Raw genomic sequence first — 25,023 nt, 5'->3', positions numbered from 1 at the left:
CATCCTCACCAGTGCTGCTCATCACATTCTCCCACCACCCTGGGATTCCAGCTCTGCTCATCTTCCTTCTGCTTCAAGTCCCACACCTGCTCCTAGTGGTGGTGTGGCCATTGCTAATTCCTCATTTTTAACCAAGATGCCTTTATCCCCCTTCATTCCTGGGGGACACCTTCTATTACGGAATTCCTGGCTGGTAGTTCTTTCTTTCCGGATACTATTCTTGATCTGTGAGATCCCACTGCTGCCACTACGTCCTCTGGCTGCTCCGTTAGGCTTTCTAGGTCCTCAGACAATCCCAGCTCACTTTAATGGGCCCATGTGCACATTTATTTTTAGTCCACTTGGAACTTGTAGGCCTTCTTGATTTCCATGAATTAATGTCCTTAATCTATTTTGAAGAAATATCTGCCACTATCTCTTCAAATGTTCTTTTGACCTACTCACTCCCTCACCTGCTCCTGATACCAAGTACTAGAATTTTCCATGGATCCTCTATGGCCTTGCTACTCAAAATGTCGGCTGCAGACTGGCAATACCAATACTACCAAGATGCTCATTAAAAAGTCAGAATTCAGGGGGTGCCTGGGTAGCTTAGTGGGTTAAGCGTCCAACTCTAGATTTCAGCTCAGGTCATGATCTCAGGGTCATGAGATCGAGCCCTGTACTGGGCTCTGCACTCAGTGGGGAGTCTGCTTGAGATTCTCTCTCCCTCTCCCCACTCCCTGCTCTCTCCCGTGCACTTGCCTGCTCGCTCGCTCACAAACAGACACACAGAGGTCAGAATCCAGGCATCCCCAGAGATCCAACGAACTGGAATCTGCATTTAAACATCCCCAGCGGTTCACATGTCATTAAAGCCTAAGAAGCACTGGTCTATATCTCCTACCCTCTCCTTCCATTTACTTCATTCAGTATCTCTATTTCATTCCAGGTAACCTCTGTCTTAACTTTCTCATTGATGCAGAAAATACCATACAGAAAAGTGCATGAAACACAAACACGACACTCAATGCATCATTATAAAGCCAATACTCACGTCGCCACCAAAGTTAAGAGATGGGATGTTGCCAGAGGACCACAAGCTCCCCTCTGCCCCATCTCAGTGTGCTTCCACTATCCATCCTACTATGAAACCCACCCACCGAGTCGCTTTTGTACTCAAGTGTTTCTATTCTGGAATTTCTACTTGGTTCTTTTCTAAAGGTGTTACGTCATTTTTTGCAGCTTTGATCTCTGCTGAAATCCACCTCCCTAAACATAGCAACCAGAGGGGTCTCAGCGTGTAATGACTGCAGTACCTGAATTCCTGTGGCTCTCCTGACCTCATCTGTGATTTACCCTGCCACTTTAGCTGCTATCACATCTCTCACATGCCGACTTAGCTCTAAGTGTTGGGAGTGCTGAACACTGCATTTCAGATCAGAAATAACATGCAGACTCAGGTACATTATCCTTCCCCAGGAAGGAGTCACTGCTCCAGGTGGCTGGGGTGCTGGGCTGTACCCCAATGTCCCACCCAGTGTAAGGGGAGGCACAGGGCTTTGCCCTCAGGGGCCCAGCACTACAACTAATCCCCTTGGTGGTCAAAGGTCTGCAAGCCTCTCAGCTGCCCTGGGGTAAGTGTCTCCAGGGTAAAGTAGCCCATGTTGGGCTCCCCTCTGACTTCTGCTAAATCTCCTGAATCTTGGGCTAGACACTTGTTCTTTCTAGTTCTCTGATGTTATCCAGGAGATGGATGCATTCTAACTTTTCTAACTGTCCTTCACAGACCAATAACTGGGACTCACATGGCCTATCACTGCCAGAGAGAACCACAGTGGCCTCTTCATCTATGCAACAGATTCTCAAACTGATCTGGGGATGCCACTTACACTTACTCTAAAGTCTTCAACAACTGCAGTGTGGCTTACGTGAAATCCGTTTCATCAGATGTTACGTGTTTGCCAAGCTCAGTTCCTTTCCTGCCGGTTCTGTGTGCACGTGAAGCTCTTCCTGCACATCTGCCCCTTTTGATATCAGTGATGCCACCCTGCCCACCCCTTCCAAGTCCTCCTACCTCATAGGTGGGGACACTGCCTCCAGCTGAGAGCCACTTCCTGCACCTGCCACCTCAATATTCACGTCTCTCCAAAGCCTCCCCATGCCCGAGTCACTTCTAAATGGACATTCTGGTAACAGAGGCTTTTGGAATCCTGGGGAAACACTCAGGTTTTGTCAAATGTGCCTCAGTTTCTCCTGAGTTGGGCCTTAGCTGGGATGTGAAACAGGGGGAGTGGGGTAAGCATGTAGAGGAGAGAAGGAACTGAACCGCAGGGAGAAGATAGGCTGCAAGGAGGTCAGGGGACAGGTAAGCCAGGGCACGTGAGCAAGATCCATGGGCATCTCACTGACAGCTGGGGGAGAAGTGGAGACAGGGGCTAGGGGGGCAGCCTCTATGGGCAGCTGAGCTAGAGGGGGGTGGGGGTCTCCGCCCTCTGCAGCTGGACAGGAGGAGATGGGGAACCAAGGAGCAGAATGATCACTCGATCTGCCACATGGAGCACGGGCTATCACAGCGGTCTGGGCCCCAGAGAGTCCTGGGAGACACTGGGAGACTCTCGGAGTCAGCAGGACCTGCACAGGATCCCGAGAGCCACTCACTCACCAGCAGAAAGGGGGTCTCCGGGTGGTCACAGGCCTGCAACGCGGACGAGGACGTGGGCAGAGAGAAGGAGGCCGACTCCCTCCCGTTCTCTGCTTTCCACGTTTTGATCAGGCCCCGCTTGTCCACAGTGACAACCAGCTGCAGCCGAGGGTAGGCTGCCAAGTTCACCAGAGCAGCAGGCTGCAGGGGGCTTGACCAGACCTCCGTGCCCTGGGCAAAACAGAAGGAAAACAAGGACTTCTGTGGGGGCCACAGGGGCTGCACAGGCAGAAGCAGCACCATCCCCTCCCCTCCCAGGCCCCAGTGTGGTGAGTCCATGGCAGGCCATAGAGGTGGTGTTTCGGGGCAGAGCTGTGACTGAACTGGGGGTGTGTGAGTGGCACCACCAGGACTGGGGGGCGGGGGGCCCAGCATGCACACAGAAGTTACCCGGCCCCACTGAGGAAGGTTGGGCAGGGGGCTGGGGCTATCCCGGCTGCATTCAGAGAACCTCCATGCAGAGCAGGGCAGCCCCGGCTCACAGATTAGCTGACTCAGGCATGCGGGTGTGAATGGTTCACATAGCAGGTCTGCACCGCCCTGCTCAAAAGACGCCCCCTCCTGTGGTTCATCCCGGCCAAGGCCTGAGCTGGGTAACTCCTCGGGCTTTCTCAGGACCGTAAAAACTGGAAGGGGTGGGACAGCCAGTGCACGTGGGCCCTGGGCAGCAGAGAACCACCCCTACGTACCCTTCCCAGTCTCCTAGCGCTGCCACTAGGGCCTCCTTTCCCATCCTGGGTCGTCATAACCCTTCTTCTATCACGTCTTCATTTCCCATCATCTGTGTCCGTTCCCAACTGAGATACCTCAGGACTCCTCTATGAGTCTCTTCCTTATTTGATTTCTGTTGCTTGAACAGCCAGGTGAGCATCACTGGAAGGAGCTCGGCATCGGTGACACCGGGGGACAGCCAGGAGTCTCAGGGAGCATGGCACATTCACCAGTGCTCATGAAGAAGGTGTGAGACTCCCTTTTGGTTTCACAGTGGAAGCAGGTCAGGGGGCAGTGCACAGACATACGTTGACCAGCGACTGCCCTGCAACATGCCTGCAGGAAGGACCCTGATGCCAGAAATAAACTCAAACCCTAGGACTCTCCAGGGATGGTGGGTAAGGCAAGGCATAGAAAGAGCAGAAACCAATACAACCAGTCAGAAGCATGGTCTTAAATACTGTGAGAATGTGGAAACTGAGAACGTTTTGAAAAGGAGTATTTATTGGAGCGCCTGGATAGTGCAGTCAGTTGAGCTTCTGGCTCTTGATTTCGGCTCAGGCCATGATCTCATGGTCATGGGATCAAGCCCCGTGTCCGGCTTCACACTCAGCAAGGATCTATCTGAGATTCCCTCTCCCTCTAACCCTCCTGGTCCCTCACATGCACACTCTAAAATTAATAAGTAAATCTTTTTTTAAAAAGGATTTATTTATTAACCTTTATTAACCTCAGGAAAAGTCAAATGTCAGTTTGCCTCATGACTCAGTGTGATAAGCACTTACACAATTATAATACTACCAACAACAGAGAATTATTTGGGGACAGGAAGACTGCTCTATGTGGAGAAGGGAGGAGGAGGGGGGTTTTCTTCTACAGATCTGCTGATGAAGAGTATGTGCAGACGGCTCTGGGCTGTGAAAAGAAGCCCATGCTGGAAAAACAAACCACGCTGAAGTAATGTTCAGCAAACTACAGCTGTCAGCCAAACCCAGCCCACTGCCCATATCTGTATTTTCGTTTAAAAAAAATCCACAGAAAAAATAAAAATAAAAATAAATAATAAAAAAATCCAAAGACTATCTCACAAGCCATGAAAATGTGTGCACATCGCGTGTCAGCGAGCATCACCGGCTCTGCTGGGACACGGCTTTTGGCTCCTGCACGGCGCCAGCAGAGCCAAGTAGGTGCAGCAGGACCATGGGGCCCTTGACGGAAAACATCCACTGAGCCTGTACCCAAGTGCTCTCCTGGTCCAAGTTGTGACCTGGTCATCTGGGAAACTCCTGGCCACCCAGCCACCAGGCCGTCCCCTGCCAAACCCACACCTTGAGCCTGCGTGGACAGCAGTCCGCAGCCGAGGCCAGTCCTTCAGAGAGGCTGCGGGGAGGTCGGTAGCCTCCCTCACCAGCAACTACAGCGCCTTCCTGTGAAATGACCCTCCAACACTGCCTGGTAGGAAGAAAGACCAAGCACAAGAGGAGGAAACCATCAACAACAACCGAAAACTTGCCCATGGAGCAGAGAAAAATGACGCAAACTCTGTACCCTTTAAACAAGAGAGCAGAGTGGATATGAATGGGCTCCTGGAGATAAAGACATTCCTGTGAAGTGGGCAGACAACCAACACACCCTCAAGTATGTGCATGGAGGATCAGTCTCCTGGCCTAAGGGCTGGCCCCAGGGAAAGTGAAATCAGACAGGACTTAAAGTGGGGTCTTCCCTGGGAAGGGCTGCTGAGGAGAGCAGGCAGGGGAGTGTGTGCACTCATGAAATATCTTCTGTCCTACTTTTCAAAACCATCAACGCTGCTTTACTTTCATGATTCAAAAGCAAAACAAACAGTAAGTGAGCAGGTATAAGCACTGTCCCTGAAGTGCTCCCACGTGGCACCCCTCTCCCCATCCCAAGCCCCATCCCAGCCCCAGCTCCTGGGCCCCTCATGCCCCAGGTGGGAGCCCAGCTAGGACTCTCAAGACTTGTCACCACCCGTGGCTTCTCAGGTGTCCCTGCATCACCAAACGCAGCACATGCCAACTCCCTCCCAGACTCTTAACAGGTCGTCGGGGATGCAGGGATGCAGCTCAGGTCTAAGTCTGTTTGCTGGGAGCCAGGGTACCCTGTTCAAAGGAGCCAGGGAAATCCAGGCAGCCCCACTGGCTCTCTGTGCACGAACTGGACACTTCCAGTAGGCCTGGCTCACAAGGACATAAGCAGGCTCCTCACTTAAGTAGCAAGGACCCAGGGGTACCTTCGCTTGTCCACGGCTTTCAAAATCACGAGGTAGTTTTCTAGGAAAAAATCCTTTCTAGGAGGTTGGGTTCTATGTGTGCAGAACCCCTGAATTTACAGGCAACTGCACGGTTCAAGACTCAGAGACACTTCCCTCTCCATCTTAGACTGATCATCTGTAAAATCAGGAGGCTAATAACGCATCCTTTGCTCAGCTGCTTGAGTACCAAATGAGAAAATGGACTGCAAAGGTTTTGAACTCTAAGTGACAACCAACTGTAAAATACCAACTGAGTTATCAAAATCTCAACACTTAATAGGCACAGGGGGTAACTAAAAGAGGCAACCGTTTGGGCAAAACCACCCGATTGGGCACTAGCTCCAACGTGGACACCACAGGACTGGGAGAAGGTGCTGCCACCTGCCACAAATGTCCACCTCCCTGGGCAGGCAGCACAGAGTCAAGTGCACATCAGGCTCCATCTGCAATCAGACCCGAGTTCCATGTATGATCTGCCTCTTGTAGCTCAGAGTTCTCGTCTATACCATGGGGATCCCACCACCTAGAAGGTGCCCACAGGGGATGAATGAGCTAGCAAAGGGGATAGACCTCACTGAGATACAGTGCGTTGCACCTTGGTCCCACCCCTGGCTCACCTCCTGCACATCCCAGGCACGCACAGTGCTGTCCGAGGACACGGTACACACCACTGACTTCTCCTGCCCGTCAAACCGGCACTCGTTGGTTGAGATGTAGGCTAATTCATCTATACCTCCTGGAAGAAAACACAGACTGGCCGTGAACACACACACATATACCTGGGATGTGGATATGCAGACTGGGGAAGGGCAGACAGGACATCCTTCCTTTCTCTCTGGAGAGCACACAGGTGCTCCTTAGGGGCAGTAGTGGACATAGGGCTTCACACCCAGGACTGCCCCTCCCACCAGCTACAATCGGCTGGCTCCCTACTCTCCTGCTTTCTGTTTCTTCTACCCTGAAATAAATATAACAATTCCTTTTTCACAAGATTACCTCGAGCACCAAGAGACACAGCAGGAATTCAGAACCCAGCAGGGCATGTACTCATCAAGCAGCACCTACCCACTCATTGGCTAAACACCAAATCCCAGGACACTCGACCAGGGCAAGTGAGCAGTAGGAAAGCACACAGGACGACATTCCCCACCATACCATTGTGCCCAGCAATGGCTTTGCAGATGAAGTCCTTCTCTGGCCGCCCAGATTCCATTCGGAACTCCAGCTCAGATCGGCAGAGATAGTACTCTTTCCATGTTTGTGTGCCCAAGGTCATCTGAGGGGCTTTATATGATGACCAGCGTCTCAGACACAGTTGCCTGGAAAACAGATGCATGATCCCAGGTAGGACTGGGCAGGTGTTAGAAAAAGGTACTAGGATGTTTACAGGTCTAGCTCTGACTCCTGCCTTTACCATCTAGTAGCTTCGACAACTCACTCTGCCTACAGAACCCTCACCTGCCTCCACTGTTAAATGGGGATAATGATGAGATGACACTGAACAAATGTTCGCCACCATCAGGCATCAGCATTTCTTGTGCATCCAGTCAGTTTTCTGATACATTCATGAAGTAGATCCTGATCCCCTTGTACACAGTGGCTTTAACAACTGACTCAAGGCCAAAGGCAATAAGCTTTGGTCACACAATTGTAATTTAAGAGTATATTTCTTGAAGTCTCCAACTCTTATTGCTGAACTATTTTTCCCTCAGTTCTGTCAGCCCTTCGTGTATTTTGTTACTGTTATTATGTACATATGCATTTATAATTTTTAGATCTTCTTCGTGGATTGACTTATCATCATAAAATAGCCTTGTTTCTAGTAATTCTTTCTTACAGTCTACTTTGTCTGGCATTAGCATTGCTGTTCCAACTTTCCTTTGCTTACTGTTTGTATGGCATACCTGTTTCCATTCTTTTAACTTATCTAAGTCTTTGAATCTAAAGTATGTCTCTTGTAGACAGTATAAAGTTGGATATTGTTTATCCCTTCTGGCAATCTCTGCCTTTTTTTTTAAGATTTTATTTATTTATTCATGACAGAGAGAGAGAGAGAGAGAGAGAGAGAGAGAGAGAGAGAGGTAGAGAGACACAGACAGAGGGAGAAGCAGACTCCATGCAGGTAACCCGACATGGGACTCGATCCTGGGTCTCCAGGATCACACCCCAGGCCGAAGGCGGCGCTAAACCGCTGAGCCACCAGGGCTGCCAATCTCTGCCCTTTTATTGGAGTGTACACTTAATACATTTCACACAACTAATGATAAAGCATTGATTTATATGTTAACTTACTACTCATTTCTTTTATATGCATTTCCCCTCTATTTTTCTGTTACTGCCTTCTTTTGCATTAAATACCTTCTAATGTCATTTCTTCTACCATATTTCTTGAGTTCTTAAGGGTTACCTTGGGGATTAACCTAGTTTTAATTAATATCAGCCTAATTTCAACAGTATCCAAAAATTTTGCTCCTATGTAGCACCATTTCCTGCCCCTCTCCAATTGCATGGCTATATCTACAAATAAGGTTTTATATATTATATGTGCATCAACAGAGATTTACAGTCATTGTTTTATGCAATTGTCTTTTAAGTCATAAAGCAGAAAAACAGACTAACATATAAGAAATACACTTAGATTGCCTTTTATATATGCCTATAGAATTACTTCACCAGTGTTCCTTATTTCTTCATGTAGATTCAACTAACTGCCTAATGTCCTTTCATTTCAATCTGAAAGATTCCCTTCATTTCTTGTAGAGGAAGTATAGAAACAAACCATCTCAGCTTTTGCTCATTTTATTTTTTTATTTATTTTTATTTTTTATTTTTTTAGCTTTTGCTCATTTTAAAAGGTCATTTTTTCCTTCGTTTTTCTAGATATTCAATTCTAAGTAACAATCTTTTAACATTTCCAATGTCATCCCACTACCTTCTGGGTTCCATGTTTTTAAATGAGAAATCAACTGTTAATCTCATCAAAGGTTCCTTGTACATGATGAATTGCTTCTCCCTTGCTGCTGTCAAGGTTCTGTGTCTTCAGATTTCAAGTTTGATTACAATGTGTCCTTTCACATTGTTTATGTTTTTAAAGTAATCTCTACACTCAGTGTGGGGCTTGAGCTCAGGACCTCAAGAACAAGAGTTACATGCTCTACCCACTAAGCCCTACAATGTGTCCTGGTGTGGAACTCTTTGTGAAACTGATGTGCTGCTTACTGCACTAAGATCTTGGTGATGTGTAACTCTTTTGAATTTATCCTACTTGCAGTTCATGGAGCTCTTGCACATGTAAATTAACCTCTTTCATCAAATCTGGGAAGTCTCCAGCCCTTATTTCTTTAAATACTTTATTCCTTTCTCCCTTTCCCCTCTCATTCTGGGACTCCTGTTATGCAATGTTGGTGTGCTTGATGGTGCCCCACAGGTCTCTTAGGCACTGGGATTCTTCAGTCTTCATATTCATTGTATTCTTCAGACTGGATAATCTCTATTGATTTATCTTCAAAGTCAGTGATTCTATCTTCTGTGCTCAAATCCTGCCTACGTTTTTGATAGTATAATTTTCTACTCTATAATTCCTAGTTATTTTATAATTGCCTTCTACTAATATTGTCTATTGGATGAGACATTGTCCTACTTCCCTTTAGTTCTTTGAACATAATAAAAATAGCTGATTTTAAGTCTTCATCTAGTAGTTCCAATGCCTGGGCTTTCTTAGAGACAGCTTCTGTTGTTTGCTTTATTTCCTGTGCACTTTTCTTATTTCTTTGCACAACTTGTAACTTCTGTTGAAAACTGAACATTTTAAATAATGTGGAGCTCTGGAAATCTGAACCCCCTAGGTTTGTTGTTTCAGTCGGTTTACTGTTGTTATTTTTTGTTTAGTGGCAAATTCTGAAAAGCCTACATTCTTTGTTATATACGGCCTCTGAAATCTCTGCTTAAATTAGAGCTAATGATTGGATAGGGATTTCCCAAATGCCCAGAACTACTAAGTCTTCTGGTCATCACCAAAGGGCTATGTGCACCAAAGGCATGCATTCAACACTCAGCAAGGCAGTTGACAACTATACACTAGCCTTCACTTCCTATGTGCACAGAATCTCAGGGTTAGCCAAACACATGAGTTTACAGCATTCTTAGGTCTTCTCTGAATTTGTGCACACCCCGGTTACACGTGCCTTGGCTTTCAGATTCCTAGGACAGTATCAGGGCTTTTCAAAGCCCAAGCCCCCAAAGACATCACCTTCTCAGCTTTCCCTTTTAAGCTTTTTGGTTAGCCTACTATTTTCTCAACTGCTGTCCATCAGCTCTGACAGCCACAAAGGTAATCAACTGTCTGTTATTGTTTTGACAAAAGTCCCAAAGTAAAGGCTTTCCACATTGAATGAACTCCAAGTCAGACCAAACAAAAACAGTTTGCCCATGAAGTCTTCCAAGAAATACCAGACAGGTTAAATAATGACAATTTTCTGGGAATGAAAATCCAATCTCATTTTTTCCCTCTAGTGACTGCCAGGATTCTGGTTTCACTGTGTGAGCTGTTGATATATTCAAGGCTAACACAGAACTGGAAGGGTTATAGGAAGCAGTCAAGAAAATTTGCTGTTCTAAGTTTCCAATTTTCTTTTCTTGAACACTTCCTAGACTACTACAAGTTTCTCGCTCATTTCCAATTCAGAAAAAGTTGATCTTGACAATTTGTGTCAGTTTTCTCACTGCTTTTATAAGAGGAGAAAATTTTCAAATCCACAATTTTCCAAGAGCCTGCATTCTGAGCTTCCATGTGACTACTGTCAATTCTATGATAGCACCTCTCTCATCAGGTTTTTAAGAATAAAAATGGTACCCACATTGTAGAAAACTACAGAATCTCCATCTACTCTGTGGTCACCAAAGTGAGTGAGACATGGCTCTTGCCATAGGGCACTCTGAGCCAGGAGTTAGGAGGATAAGCAAAACAAAAGTTCATGGGAGAAGCATGACATTTCAGAAGGGGCAACGTGTGATATGGGAAATGAGCAGAGAGAGTGGACTTCTGGCTGGGAGAGGGTTGGGGGGGGGGGGGACTTCATGGGCAGAGGCTTCCAGCATGATAGTCCCCAGAGCTAATGCGGCATCGTGTGGCTCCAGCCAAGCACTCCTATCTCACAGACAACACAAAAGGGGTTAGGTGGGAAACACATGGCTCATAGCCCATGGCCGGCGACAAGTTCAACACAGTCATCATAGCTTCTCCACTCACTGAGCACCTCCTGCCTGGCCCTGTGCTAGCACTAGGGACCTTCTAACACGCTAAGAAGAATCCAGTGCCCATGCTGGATGAAGGTTTTACTGTGCTTGCTGGAACTCCAGTAGTAGAGTAGTATAGTATACTGGCAGCCTCCGGGCACAACGGACGGACTCCCCTGGATTATTTAGTTTGGGTTGCAGAGGATTAGCCCACATGGACTAGCAGCCACACTTAAAAAATCCTAAGTTTTCACATAAAAATCAGGAAAAGGCAGGTGGCCTGGCTATACTGAACCTAAATTCCCACCTGATAAAATTTGTCTGGAGCTGCATAAACCTATCCCCTTTAGATAAAAACAAGCTCTCAACTTCACCATCTCTTTTTATCTTCTCAACGTTGAGACTGTCAATTACCTCATGTCACCACTCCTTATGTCATTGGTTTTGAGTTGAAACAAAGGAAATTTCTTGTACCTGTATCTCAATCTAAAGAGTGTGAAAACAAAAGCTAAACCAAGAAGATAAAGTGGCTTAAGAAAAAGGGAAGAAGGCACAATTCTTTGCAGAAGTAAAGTCTATTTCTATATATTTATGGCTATTATATACACATCAAACCTTAAGTAGGAACCATGACCATTATTTAGAAGAATAAAAAAAAAAAAAAACAAATGATTTGGCAAAAAAAAAAAAAAAAAAAGGAAAGACAGTTGGTCAAATGGTTGACTCTTGATCTCAGTTCAGGTCTGGATCTCAAGGTCATGACTTCAAGCCCCACATTGGATTTATTTATTTTTTTTTTTTTAAATTTTTTTTTTTAATTTTTTTATTTTTTTTTTTATTTTTTTTTTTTTATGATAGTCACAGAGAGAGAGAGAGAGAGAGGCAGAGACACAGGCAGAGGGAGAAGCAGGCTCCATGCACTGGGAGCCCGACGTGGGATTCGATCCCGGATCTCCAGGATCGCGCCCTGGGCCAAAGGCAGGCGCCAAACCGCTGCGCCACCCAGGGATCCCAACCCACATTGGATTTAAAAACAAAACAAAACAAAACAAAACAAAGGCAGACCATCAAAAAGCCTGAAGTATGAATTTGAATAAAATATGTGATATGCCTCTGATTTTCAATATATCAAGTGAAAAAAATACTAATACCAAAACTTTTCACAGATAGCAATAACAAAATGATCTGTTGTACACAACAGAAATTATGTATCTTAAACAAAAGCAAATATTTGTTTTGTGATTTTACTTCTAACCAAAAGCTAATGTTCAGTGTGTTTAAGAAAAAGCAGAATTTAAAAGGTTATAAGGCATCAAAAAAAAGGAACTTGCAGCATTCTTAGTTAAAATTATACAGGACACATTAAAAACATATGACCAGTTAACTACACTCATTTGCTGTCTCCATAAGAATTTCTAATGAGTCTATAGAGAACTTAGGGGCCTGGTGGACATCATAGACACAGTCTTAGAAATGATACATGAGGGACGCCTGGGTAGCTCAGTGGTTGAGCATCTGCCTTTGGGTCAGGTCGTGATCCTGTGTCCTGGGATCGAGTCCCACATTAGGCTCCCTGTAGAGAGCCTGATTCTCCCTCTCCCTGTGTCTCTGTCTCTCTCAGTGTATCTCATGAATAAATAAAATCTTAAAAAAGAAAAAAAAAGAAATGATATATGCATGTGACCACAAAAGACAATATTCCTGAAATGCTGTTGTCCCAGCTCCAGAAACATAAACCCAGTGTTTTTATAAAAACACAGTTCAAGGAAAAATGCTGAGGAATGACTTCATGCTAAATATTTTAGCACCAAATGGTATGAAATAGTAATAAACTGAAACCCATTTGTGACCTGGCTCACAGAAGCCAAACCATCTACCTGAGACACCAGAAACACAACATAGTAACAGAACATATGGGTGGAGGGTAGGTGGTGAGCTGCTGAAAGTATATTTTGAACTTATTCCTGCCAAAAAGAAATTCCTCTCCTAGCTTAGCAGCAAAGATGAGAACAAACCCCAGGGTTGGGGCTGGCATCTTATTTCAACATGTGAATACTGTTCCACTAGGTCTTCCACGAATGCCCACACCAATCAATGAGTCAATTCATTTATTTCCTGACACAAAATCATTAAGAATCATATTTGAAGAGACATAATCTTGTCCACTCCATAGAGAAATTAATTTCCAAAACTGAATGTTCTATCTAGAGTACATTCTCCAAACTGTAGTGATGAAGACTGAAGCCCAACAAAAGTTCTCAAAACTAAAGGAATTAGTATCATTTTTTTAGCTAACATTCATTAGCAATAACAAGTGAATGAAAAGCAACAGACGCTGTAAGACACAACACTAAATGTGGCAAGAATTCCCAAATATCTCAATGCACAGTTATTCTGAAAACAAAACCCATCAAGCAAGGATTCTCTCCATGTAGGCTCCTTCATGTAGAAACAGCTATAGTGGCTAAAACGAAATACAGCTCCCAGTTAACAATCAAGGCTACAGTCTGTCTTATATTTAGCAACAGATAAACAATCTGACAATATGACACTCCTTTCTTGGGACAAAGGCAGTCATGTGCCAAAGGAAAAATGAGTAAGAAGATGTAATAAATTAATGATTAAAATATTTTTTAGCTTCAAATTTAATTTTTGATTTTTTAAAAAGATTTGAGAGTGAGTGAGCACGCAAGCAAGAGCACGATTGAGGCAGAAGGAGAGGGAACAGCAGACTTCCCACTGAGCAGGGCACCTGACATGGGGCTGGATCCCACAATCATGACCTGAGCCAAAGGCAGACACTTCACTGACTGAGCCACCCAACTGCCCCTTGTTTTATTTTATTCTAATATCGTTTGTGCTTATACAGCTATGTTGTTACACCAAAGATGAGTTCAAATAAAAGCAGTGTATAGGGGATCCCTGGGTGGCGCAGTGGTTTAGCGCCTGCCTTTGGCCCAGGGTGCAATCCTGGAGACCCGGGATCGAATCCCACGTCAGGCTCCCGGTGCATGGAGCCTGCTTCTCCCTCTGCTTATGTCTCTGCTTCTCTCTCTCTCTGTGACTATCATAAATAAATAAAAAATTTAAAAAAAAAAAAAAAAAGCAGTGTATAGACTTGCCTTCTGTCAGCCAACTGTGTTCATTTGCTATATATTTCTGCCCGAGTCTGGTACTCCCGCTGTATGTCCAACTCCCATGTGATTTAAGAAAACTCTTACATTTCCACATACCATTTAAAAAAGAGTATCACAGGCCTTGTGACTGGGGGAGGTGGTTTCCTGCTGCTAGGTGCTTGGATGGTCCTTTCTTGTGTACTCGTCAAAGCCAGAAATGCAGTGCTCAAAACACTTATCCAGGACACCCCTCACCGTTGTGGAACACTCTCCTGACCATGTTTGGCTTTTCCTTCACTCACCTCCACAGTTCTTTGGTCCTTGAAACCTCATTCCAGACCTAGAACAAGAGGGCAGAGAAGAGAATGGTCAGGCTTGCTTGGCGCCTCGCTTGCTAGGCACTGAAGGGGTGGAGAGCTAAACCAGACTCACTGTCTGCAGGCAAGAAAATTCATTCTTGGGAATCAAACATATTTGCACGATCCAATAAAAACAACCAAATGAATGGAAAAGGAGAAAATGACCAGTTCGGTGGAACCAAGGGGCTCAGAAGTGACTACCGATAAAGTCCCCAGAGGCTGAAGCGTTCCGGGGAGAGCCAGGACCGAACACTCGGGCAAAGATGTGAACGAGAGAGTGTTCTGCCATAATTGGAGTGCTGGGTTCTGGGGAAAGGAGTGGAGATCTGCTTAGACCCAAATCCCCAAGTCCTTTTGTTAAAACCTGGGAAGCCACTTGGGAACCAGGGATGGCGGAGGGCAGGGTTAAGCTGTTGGAGGAAGATCGCCCGCAGCTGTCAGAAGTTAGAGCTGGAAGCCAGGGCAGAGCAACAGGTCCCAGAGAGGCTGCTGCAGGGAGGAGGTGAAGGCACGGGCCTGGAGGAACGGACGGAGATGCCCAGGGGTAGAATCGCGCATGGCCTGGGGGGCGCTGGGGCGCTGCTGTCAGCCCTGCTCCGTTAACTGCCCCCCCCCGCATGCACTGCGGAGAGGCTCCGGTCGGTCCCGGGGGGGGGGGGGGGCGGGGGGGGGGACGGCAGCCCCGTCCTGGTGCTCCCTGGCCTCTCCAGCCTGGATTCTGAAGCTTCGATGGGAACCACTGCGCGGTTGTCCGCGGTCCCGCCCCACGGAAGGCCTCATCCCTGAAACAAGGCGGAAGGAAGCCCCCTCCCCTGAGCCCAGGCCCCACTTCCACTTCACTTCCTCAGCCCGTGCTCATTGGCTGGGTCAAAGGTCCTCGGTATCTTTAGCAGGAATGTGAAATGTCTATTTTGCAAAAATCAAGCCAAGTCAGGCAAGAAGTTCAACACGTTTTCCTTCTCTGTAGCTCCCGGTTCGAAACCCAACTGAGACCTCTTCCCCAGCTACGAACACTCCCCGCGGTGCTCGCCGCTCCCCGCCGTCCGCCGCCCCAGGCAGCCCGCAGCTGTGCGAGCAGCCAGATCCAACCCCAGCCGGTGGGGACCATCGGGAACACGCAGGGTCCTCCCTAGTAAAGGGAATAGAAACCCGGTGTTTCACGTGACACACTCTAAACGGGTCAGAGAACTCAAGTAAAAACCTGCGTAGGGACCTTTCCGTAAAGGACGTGAAAACGTGTGAGTTAACGAGGGCCAGCCCAGGACGCCGGCGGGGCGGGGCGGGGCGGGGGCTCCCGGGGCACCGCACCTGTCACCGCGGAGCCGACCGCAGGGGCGCACGCCGCAGACGGACCCCGGCTGTGCCGCGGCTTCTTACGGGGGGGGGGGGGGCGCGCTCCCGGCCCAGCCCCCTCCCGCGGGGGGGTCAGAGCCCTCCGTCCGCCAGCAGTCCTACGGTCAGCGCTGGGCCCCAGCCGCGATCCCCGCTCCCCGCACGTGCGCGGAGCCCCGGGGAAACACGCTCCGCAGCCCCCGACCGAACCTCACGCGCTCGTTAGCCCGCCGGGGCCCGACCCCCGCTGTGGGCGTGCTGACTGAACCCTGCGGACACTGCCGGGGTCGCTCGCGGGCCCCGCGGCGGAGACTCCAGGACGTTCCAGGAGGAGCAGCAGCAGCAGCAGGGGACGCGTTCCCCCAGCTGGTCCCCGCGCCCAAGCCCGAGCGCTCGCTGTCCGCGAACCGAGCAAGGAGGGGCTGCCGTCGCCGCCTCCCGGGGGAAACTGAGGCCCGAGGAAGGGCCGGCCGTGAACACGCAGGGACTGTAAAGCACTGCCTCCGCCCGGGACACAGCGCGCTACCTTGTCCACCTGGGCAGCGCGGAGCAGGTCCCGGGCCTCCAAAAAGGAGAAAACGTGCAGCAGCTCGTGGAGCCCAAGCTGCGGCTCCATCTTCCCATCTTCCCGGCCGCCCAGCCTTTCCCGCCACGCCCTCTACGCGCCGCCGCTCCACCCGGCCAAGCCCCGCCCGCCCGACGGTACCGCCGCTTCACTCGGCCAAGCCCCGCCCACTCCGCCGCGCTTCCGCCACTCACCCAAACCCGCCCATCCCACTGCGCTTCCGCTCCGCTCGCCCAAACCCCGCCTATCCGAGCGCACTTCCGCCCGGCTGACCAACCCCGCCCATCCCGCCGTGCCTCCGCCACTCACCCAAACCGCGCCCATCCCGCTGCACTTCCGCTCCGCTCGTCCAAACCCCGCCCACCCCACCGCACTTCCGCCCCCCCAGCCGGAGCACCGCCCATCCCGCCGTGCTTCCGCCACTCAGGCAAGCCCCGCCCATCCTACCGCACATCTGCCCGGCCGACCAAAGCCGCCCCGCCCCGCCCCGCCCCCGGCCGGCGGACCGCGTCTCCGCATCCCGCAAGACTCCTGCTCCTCCGGGTCGGTCCACTTCCAGGCAGCTCTCGGCCCTAGGCAGTGGTCGGTCCGCCCGCTTCTCCCCTATCTTCACTTGCGCCTGGCCGCCAACCTCGGCCCTCGCCCTGACCCGGGCCGGTGACTTGGCTCTCTCTCCAGGTTTGGTCCTGCCCCCGCCCCTCCGCATCAACCTCGCCCCGCATCTAACCTCAGGCCTGCTGTCACCTGCCATCCACCCTACCGGAGACCCCGATCTTCCTTCCCCTGAGCCTGGCCGCAGCCTTCACCCTCCCAAGTCCTGGTACTGCAGTGGTCGAGGTGGGGGGGACAGGCTGGAATCCACGCAGCGGACGGAAGCTGCGGCTGGAGACCCGGGCTCGCAACCCCCGAAGGCTGCAGCGGAGGCCGCCGGGTCGTGCCTTTACCCATGGGCTCGGATGGCCAGTCACCCGCCCTCAGTCCTCAGCCACCCACGTGAAAAACCAAAAAGAGGTTTAGGAATAAGATGGCTATGTCGCCCTGCTGTTGTCAGCTCTTCTTGACCCAAGGCGGCACCGTCCCAATCTCCCGATCGTTGGTTGAGCCATATAAGAAGCCTGAAGTCTAATGGAGTCTTTCCCTCTTTTTTCTCTTCTGTGCCCTCTTAACCCTTCTATTTCTGTAAATATTGTAGAAACAGCTGATCTGATCTTATAAGACAACAAACAGGGCTGACTGGGCTTGTATTTGGAGTTACCGAATTAACACAGGAGCTGCTTAGATACAGAGCTTAGACACAGAGCAAGAAAGCTCTGTATCTAAGCAGGTGGCACCTCTGGTCCTGGTTCACCCTCATCCTCAGGGTAGAGATGTTTGTAAACCGTCTCAAACCTGATCAGTCCCCCAACCTGAGCCATCCCTGGGCTTGACTTCTGTCCCCTCACCTCCAAACAGGAGCACATGCCACTGCATGAAGCCCCCAGGACCAGAATAGCCCTGAGCGGGGCCACTTTCCAGGTGACTAAGGAGAATACAGCCAGGATTCCAGGCCACTGTGCCCACATCCCACAACAGGAATAGAAGAGGAGCAGACACTAGGCAAAACTGCCCAGGCTTTTCATAACAAATCTCAAAACTGAACTAGCTTTTAATGCCTCTGAGAACAGAAACAAAACAAACCTGCCCTCCCACTCATTTCAGTATGAGGACATCTTACAGGCTGTGCTCCTCTGATGGCTCCAGCAGGATGGGCCCTGACCCCGGAGGCAGGGCCTGGGGAACCAGTACCGTGGCAGGTACAGTCTCCGTCCAATGGCTGAGTCCGTAGCACCCACAGGGGAGGCCGACGGTGCAGGCTATGGGTCTGCTCTGCTGGAGCCGGACCGGACATGGAGCAGACCTAGCGTGGCTGGGTGGAGGCCATGGGAGGTTGTGTCAAGCTAGGCAGACTGAGAAACCTGGGGGGCCCGGAGTCTCAGCCCTCTGGAATGAAGGGTCGAATCAGCTCTGGGTTCAACAGCGACTCTTCGAGAGGCCGGTCCACACGGAAGTCATGGACGTGGGGTGGCCCTGAGTGGGCTTTGGGGGCAGGTCCCCCTAGGCGCTGGGGAATCGGCAGCTCCGAGGGGTGGGCAGGCAGGGGAGCTGTGAAGAAGTACTGGTGCAGGAGGGCCTGGCAGCAGCAAGCAAGAGACAGCAGAAGGCAATCAGTCACCTCCCCGTCCCAGCCCTAGCTCACTTCCCTCTGAGGGGCGAGCTGAGCCTCCTACAGATGCTTGTTCCCACATGTGCACGTCTGCTCAACTGGCCCACAGCCCTCTAGTGCTCAGCATCTGAGCATGTTCTGGAGGCTGACAAACAAGAGCTGCCCTCAAGTCTTCCGCGGGTCCCGGGTGCGGGTGACCAACAAGATGAAGAGGAAAGAGACAGGGTGTGTCACGTGACTAGTGCTGCGGCAGCGGGGACAGCTCAGGGTGTGGGACACCAGGGAGGCTGCCAGCCTGCAGAGCTGTGCTCAAGGCCCAAGGACACGGAGGGCCTGAAGCCCAGGGGAATGAATGAGCATGGGGCAGGAGGTGGCAGGGCCACAGAAGTGTGTGACCCCTGCGGACCCCTAGAACCTGGGCCTCTGCTGAGAGGGTGCCCCAGGACAACCGCACAGGGGGTATGTGCAGCCTGCCAGGCGGAGGGCACCCTGAACGGGCAGGAGGCCATGCGGGGTGGGTGGGGGGGTGCTGGGCTCACTGAAGGAAGCACTTAAATGGCCTCCACCCACGTTAGAGGGACTGATGACGACAGAACACACCCTGGCTATGCGGGTGCTGAGGGCGGGGTGGGGACATGGGTACACTGGAGAACGAGGCCCCCTGCACTACTGGCTGTCAGCCCATGATCTTCCCCTCCTTCCCTGCCACACAACCTACCCTTCCAGGTCCCCTGCCAGACCTCTGCTCATCATTTCTCTTTGAAAAACACCTCTGGTGCTTACATCTCGGCTCCCCAAAGTCAAGCCCAATCCTCCGCCCAAGGCCTCAAGACGACACAGGTGTATACAGAGGTGGAGCAGCAGCAGTTGAAGGGATGAGGGAGCCAGTCACTGGTAACCCAATGTGCTCTTCTGCAAGGTGGGCAGTGCCCCTGGCCTGCCCATGACCCCATGGTCCTAAGGGGCCTCCCCCCTTGGCTTCCAGGGCCCCAAGTGAGGAGGCTCGGGGGAAGCAAGTACCAGTACCTGGGAGGCAGAAATGCGCTGGTGTGGGGGGTAGAGGAGGAACCGCCCCAGCAGGTCCAAGGCCTGGGGAGACGCATCGGGCAGCACCTCCTCCAGGGGCACAGGCGCCTGCTCCTTGAAGGAGATCTTGTTGTAATCGGGCAGCTCCGTGATCTCCTAGAACCACCATCACCAGCTTATGGCAGCCGCCTGCCCACCCTCACCCAAGATTCCTGAGGTCCCACACCCCCTCCTGGACTCAGGCCCCTGCGCCAACACTGGTGTGAGAAGTGCGAGTGTGCTGGGGACACAGGGACAGGCCAGGGGTATGTGGGGCCAAGGAGGCATGGGGCCAGGAGGAAGAGTGTGGGGACAGGCAGTCCTGGCTGTCAGGGGAAGGGAGGACACCTGCCCCCACCCTTCCCCACCAGGAACTCCTGCAAACCGGCCAGACTTGAGGGCTAGGGGTGCCCAAGATCCGAAGCACGCAGCAGAGCTGTTCGATATCATTCTCCCCAGGAAACAGAGGCGACCCGTTCAGCAATTCCCCCAGGATGCAGCCCACAGCCCTGTGGATACAGACTCAGGAGCTCGGTCACCTCACACCCGGACACGGGCCCACCCACACCAGCTCAGTCACCACATACCCGGACACAGGCTCGCCCACGCCAGCTCGGTCACCACACACCCAGACACGGGCCCGCCCACGCCAGCTCGGTCACCACACACCCGGACACGGGCCCGCCCACACCAGCTCGGTCACCTCACACCAGGACACACAGCACCCACATCCTATCCTAGGGCCAAGGAACCACAAAACAGCACAGATGTTTCATGTCTAGAAACAGACTTATAAACACACACCACAAGCCTATAACACAAAACACATCCCCCTCCCGATGAGCTCACTCTCCTCAAGCCTAGAACACAGAGCAACACCCTCAACAGTTCTGAGACTCCCCAGAGCCTCAATTTCTGGGACACAGAGCTGCCGCCTCACCTTCTGAGGCACACTTCTCAAACACCTGCTAAATCTCAAGCTCCTAGGCATGTCCACACCATCCGCCCCCGAATAAAGGTCAGGCCTCTGGACAGCTCCCATCCTGGGATAGCCATCCCTGTCACCTGCGTAGAGGATCCACAGGCCTTGAGCCTCAGACCACCCCCGACCCCAGCCCAGGAGCTTCCCATCTGATCACACTTGATCCCCACCCAGCTCACCATAGGTCGACACCCTGGTCATACTGGCGGGCGCCATACAGCAGCTCAGGGGCTCGATACCACCTGTGAGGAGGAAGGCAGGCAGTTACAACCAAGCGCTGGCCTGCCAGAGGCTGTCTGGAACAGTCACCCAGCCCCACAACAGCCTGATTAGGAAGATCTGAACTGAAGGTCCAGAAGCCTCTCATCTCCAATGAGGAGGCCGGGGCCCGTCCATTGCCACGTCCTGCCTGGGAATCAGCCCTCCCTACCTGGTGGCCACCTGGTGCGTGTAGAGACGGCTGCCATCTGGGGAAAAGACCCGGGCCAGGCCAAAGTCTGCTATCTTGAGCTGGCCTGAGGCACTGATGAGCAGGTTGGCTGGTTTCAGGTCCTGAGCACACCAACGGAGGCATCAGTTCCTCCAGATCCCCCAGAGGGCCTTGGGGCAGGAGGGCCTGGCAGGCTAAGCACGGGTCAGCCCAGGCCCCCACCCTCTCCACGACCACTTACTCTGTGGTATGGCCAACCCACAGGTCCTGTCCCCCCAACCCCCTCCAACCATGTCTTCTTCAAGGGCTGGGCCTGCAGGTCCCACCGCAGCAGGCACGGAGACTGACCCGATGCACGATGTTGTTGGCATGACAGAATGCGACACCCTTGAGCAGCATCTGCAGGTAGCTCTTGACCTGCGCCTGGACCAGTGGCCTCTGGGCGTGGCGCACCACCTCAGCCAGATCCGACAGCATGAACTCGAAGGCCAGCACAAAGCCTGCACCGTGAGGGAACACAGCCTTCAGCTGCACCACCTGCAAGCCAGGCATCTTGTCAGCCCCGGACCCACATGGCCCGGACCCTCTCGGGGACCCCCAGCCCTGACACAGGACACAGCAGGTGAAGTGATGTGAGATCTGAGGTCAGAAGAGAGTTCAGGGCTCCCTAGGTGCTCCCCTCTCTGGAGAGAAAGCAGGTCCCCACCCAATGCTGCACTCACTCAGAGGAGGAGGCTGTAGGAAGGGCACCAGGGCAGTGTCCGGTGCTCCCCAGGCCAGGAACTGGAAAATCACCCAGGGTGTCTGTCTCTCTAATACACGCACATGCACACACACACACACACACACACACACACACATGCACGGCACAGGGCTCCTGCGGTTTCCTCTACCTAGGGCCATCCAGAGCCACATCCCATATACATCCCGAGGGCCCACGGGTGGCAGGGACCAGGTGGCACAGCGGGGAGTAGGAGCCAGGCCTGGCAGGTCCTGAGGGCCAGAAGGAGCTCACAGCACAGGGACACAGACAGCTGACATGTAAGCAAGCAAAGTAACCTCCCCTCCCCACCCAGTCTATCCTGGTTCTGAGGGCAGAGAGAGAATAGAAGGGGTGGGGTCAGAGCAGAGGCAAGAGAGACAAGCACAAAGCCTGAGGTGGGAACAGGAGGCTGGAGGGACAAGAACACGTAGGATCCTTTAGGGGAAGGACATCTGCTCTGCTCTGTGCTGTGGCCCGGACGGTGCTCATCACAGGAGACATTCCACAAGTTACGTGGAATGAATGAAGAGAGGGGCTGGGGTTCTCTTTCCATGCAGGGATGGATTCCACCAACACTGACAGTGGGGAGGGCGGCACAGTGAGGAGGCAGCTCTGGTGACCGGGGCTCAACTGTGGGCAGTTTTACGGTAGAACCTGCAGGGCTGCTAATGCAAGCTGCCTTCTGACGGACCCTCCACCCCTCCCACATGTGTGGTCTACAAGCCCTGGAACTTTCCTCAAGAAAATGCAAATAGCCTTACTGCTGGTTGTCACGCTTTGAAAGTAGCACACAATCATTCCGCAGATTGCACACATACATCCAGATAATAAATTATAAAGAAAAAAAAAAAACAGAAAAATCCTATCGCCTACAATCCACCTTATAAGTACTTTCTATCCCACTTCACAATAGATACAGCAGATACAAACACCTATTCAGATCTATATACACATTTTTATACAAAACTAGAAGGACATACCTTTTAGATGTGTTTTATAAAAAGTTTTACAACATGCTTTTGTCATATATGATACATACATCATGGACATCTCCAGAGGATAATAAACAAGTAGGAGCAGGACAGGGTTGTCACTCCCCAGGAACAAGAAAAAGCCCCAGGAAGAGTAATGAGGCTGGGGATGTATGAGTCCCTCCCCGGTGCCCACAGTGCCTCCAGCCCCATCACAGCACAACCAGGCCACATGGGCCCTGCCATCGCTGCGCATCTCCCCCAGGAGCCCAAAGGGGACCCATGCCCAGACGAGGTAGGGCCTATGGGCGGACCCCAGGCTAGAACACCTGACTCCTCCCAGCAGAACCGGGCCAAAGCCTCCACAGACCGCTGCGCGTCCACAACAGGTGGATGAGCCTCCTCCCCTGGCCTGAGAATGCGAGATCCTGAGATGGGCCTTTCGGAGAGCAGAGAGGTCAGAATGACACCCAACCTAACACAGGTAACCCAGCCTGCAGAACAGAAGCTCAACAGAGGCTGTTATTATCATTACAAATTACCAAATGTTTTATATAAAGAAGTCAGTGACTAAAGAAAGGAACGCGGAATGACATTAAGTGGGGGGATGAGGTGGACAAGAGAGGGAGGGAGGCAGCGGCGCAGGCGGAGCCCTTCGCAGCCCAGGGCCAGAGCCCAGCGCCACTCACGTGCTGATTGTCCTCGATCTCCTGAAGCGCCTTGATCTCCCGCAGGGCCTGGTTGGGGATGCCATCCTCCAGCCGCCGCAGGGCCACCTTCTTGAGGGCCACGATCTCCCCGGTCTGGGCCGGACAGAACGGGACACTGCAGTCCATCCCCGGCTGGAGAAGCGGGTGCGCCGACCGGGCGGGCGCCGTCGCGGGGGTGGGAAACGCCCCCACCCGGTCCGGGAGGGACGTGAGGTCCAGCCCGGGCCCCAGCTGATGGCAGCGCAGCGCTAACAGCTCCGAGGCTTTGACTCCCCGGGGCCCGCGTGGGTGGCTGGGCGGCCGACCGCGCCCGGGCCGGCCCCCACTCAAGGGGCCAAAGTGGTGGGCGCAGAGCCCGAAGCGGGGCGGGAGGAGGCAACAGCGGAGCAGACGCCGGCCCGGAAAGCGGGGGCGGGGCGGGGTCTCCGGGCTGGCAGCTGCCGGAAGCGGCCCAGCTCACCTCCACGTGCTTGGCCTTGAAGACGATGCCGTGCGCGCCCTCCCCGATGCGGCCCAGGATGCAGTACTGGTCCATGCCCGCGGCCCGCAGGCCCCGCCCGCCCCGCCCCGCCGGCCACGCGGCTGCCTAGCAACGGGCTGCCTCCCGGCCCCGGCCGGGGAGCAGACAGCAGCTGGGGGCACGCCCCGCCCAGGCCAGGCCGCAGCGCACCTCACTCGGGGGCAGCCATCGTGCGCGGAGGGCGCCGGCGCGGGCGCGGAGGAGCGATGGCGCCCGGGGCCCCCTCCTCGCGCCTCCCAGACGTCACGTGACCAGCGGCGCGGGACACGCAGCGGGGGCGGGGCCGCGCAGCCCGGGGCGGGGCTTCGCGGCCAGTTGTGCGGGGCGGGGCCGCGCGATCGCAATAGGACGCATCGTAAGTGGGCGGGGCTGCACCTCTGGGGCGGGGCCTCCTGACGACGGGGCGGAGCCTCCCGGAGAGGCGGGGCCAGCTCTGTACTGCAGGGGAAGCTCTCCACCTGGAGCTGGCCTTGCCAGTTCCAAGGACACGCTGCAGCCAGTGATGCTGGGAGCCCACTCCAGGGCCACGTTGTGAAAGAAGCGTTAGTGGGACCTCCCTTCTGGAAGGTTAGTTGGCCACACGTAGAGACATCTTTTAAAAAGTTCAAACTCTGATCGGAAAGTTCCATGTCTAAGGCTTCTCATGAGGAAACATTTGGAGGAATTTGCACGAGTGATTCTAAGGAAGTGCATACCATCGAAGGATGTTGACAAAAAACACAAGTTGGTCTTAAACCCCTGAAAAGATGCTCAATCTTACAACATAAATGCAACATAATCTCCAATTTTCCACCTAACAAATGACTAAAGATCCTAGCTCCAAGTCTATTAACCAGGCTATGGGAAAACATGAGCTTTTATACATTGCTGGTAGAGGAGTGTGACTGGGAAATGCTGATCAAGTTACAGATGCATATCCCCTTGGACTCAGCAAGTCTACTTGTAGAAATTCCCCCAACAGATACACTGCACACACCTGAGATGACATACGCAAAGTTACTTATTGCAGCCTTGTGTCGAAGGCAAAAAATTGGAAACACCACAGATGTCCATCAGCAGAAGACTGCCTAAATGGTGGTATACCCATCCAATGGAATATATGGCTT

General features: G+C 52.1%; 2 protein-coding genes across 7 annotated transcripts in view; both read right to left on the bottom strand.

Moving 5' to 3' along the window:
• LOC129499942 (F-box/WD repeat-containing protein 12-like) overlaps positions 1-18,021 on the bottom strand; it is a 33,332-nt gene extending 15,311 nt beyond the window's left edge. Inside the window, exons 1-5 of one of the 4 annotated variants that reach the window (XM_055310055.1) lie at positions 17,951-18,021; positions 14,135-14,357; positions 6,822-6,985; positions 6,284-6,402; positions 2,645-2,854 (exon numbers count right to left, since the gene is read on the bottom strand). In XM_055310055.1, the coding sequence (XP_055166030.1) occupies positions 2,645-2,854; positions 6,284-6,402; positions 6,822-6,942 (450 nt within the window). In that variant the 5' untranslated portion in view covers positions 6,943-6,985; positions 14,135-14,357; positions 17,951-18,021. Of the gene's footprint in view, positions 1-2,644; positions 2,855-6,283; positions 6,403-6,821; positions 6,986-14,134; positions 14,358-16,234; positions 16,359-17,950 lie in introns of those variants that run through there. The other 3 variants (XM_055310057.1, XM_055310054.1, XM_055310056.1) reach the window with 3 other exon arrangements.
• On the bottom strand, positions 17,901-24,151 carry CDK20 (cyclin dependent kinase 20). Of its 3 annotated transcripts, none has more exons than XM_055310060.1 (8): positions 23,858-24,151; positions 23,377-23,490; positions 21,302-21,490; positions 20,954-21,075; positions 20,703-20,765; positions 19,910-20,050; positions 19,503-19,658; positions 17,901-18,443 (listed from the first exon to the last, which is right to left on the bottom strand). In XM_055310060.1, exons 1-8 carry the CDS (start codon positions 23,930-23,932, stop codon positions 18,368-18,370), a joined length of 936 nt encoding a protein of 311 aa, XP_055166035.1. In that variant the 5' UTR covers positions 23,933-24,151; the 3' UTR covers positions 17,901-18,367. The 3 variants fall into 3 exon arrangements, with proteins under 3 accessions (XP_055166035.1, XP_055166034.1, XP_055166036.1); XM_055310059.1 differs by having other exon boundaries at positions 19,927-20,050; XM_055310061.1 differs by lacking the exon at positions 20,954-21,075 and having other exon boundaries at positions 19,927-20,050; positions 21,302-21,453.
• Between the last annotated feature and the right edge of the window lie 872 nt (positions 24,152-25,023).

This window comes from Nyctereutes procyonoides, unplaced genomic scaffold, assembly GCF_905146905.1.
Source record: "Nyctereutes procyonoides isolate TBG_1078 unplaced genomic scaffold, NYPRO_anot_genome, whole genome shotgun sequence".
NCBI classification, from domain to species: Eukaryota; Metazoa; Chordata; class Mammalia; order Carnivora; family Canidae; genus Nyctereutes; species Nyctereutes procyonoides.
The sequence above is the reverse complement of the archived record's forward strand: the minus strand, read 5'-3'. Positions and strand labels throughout refer to the sequence as shown.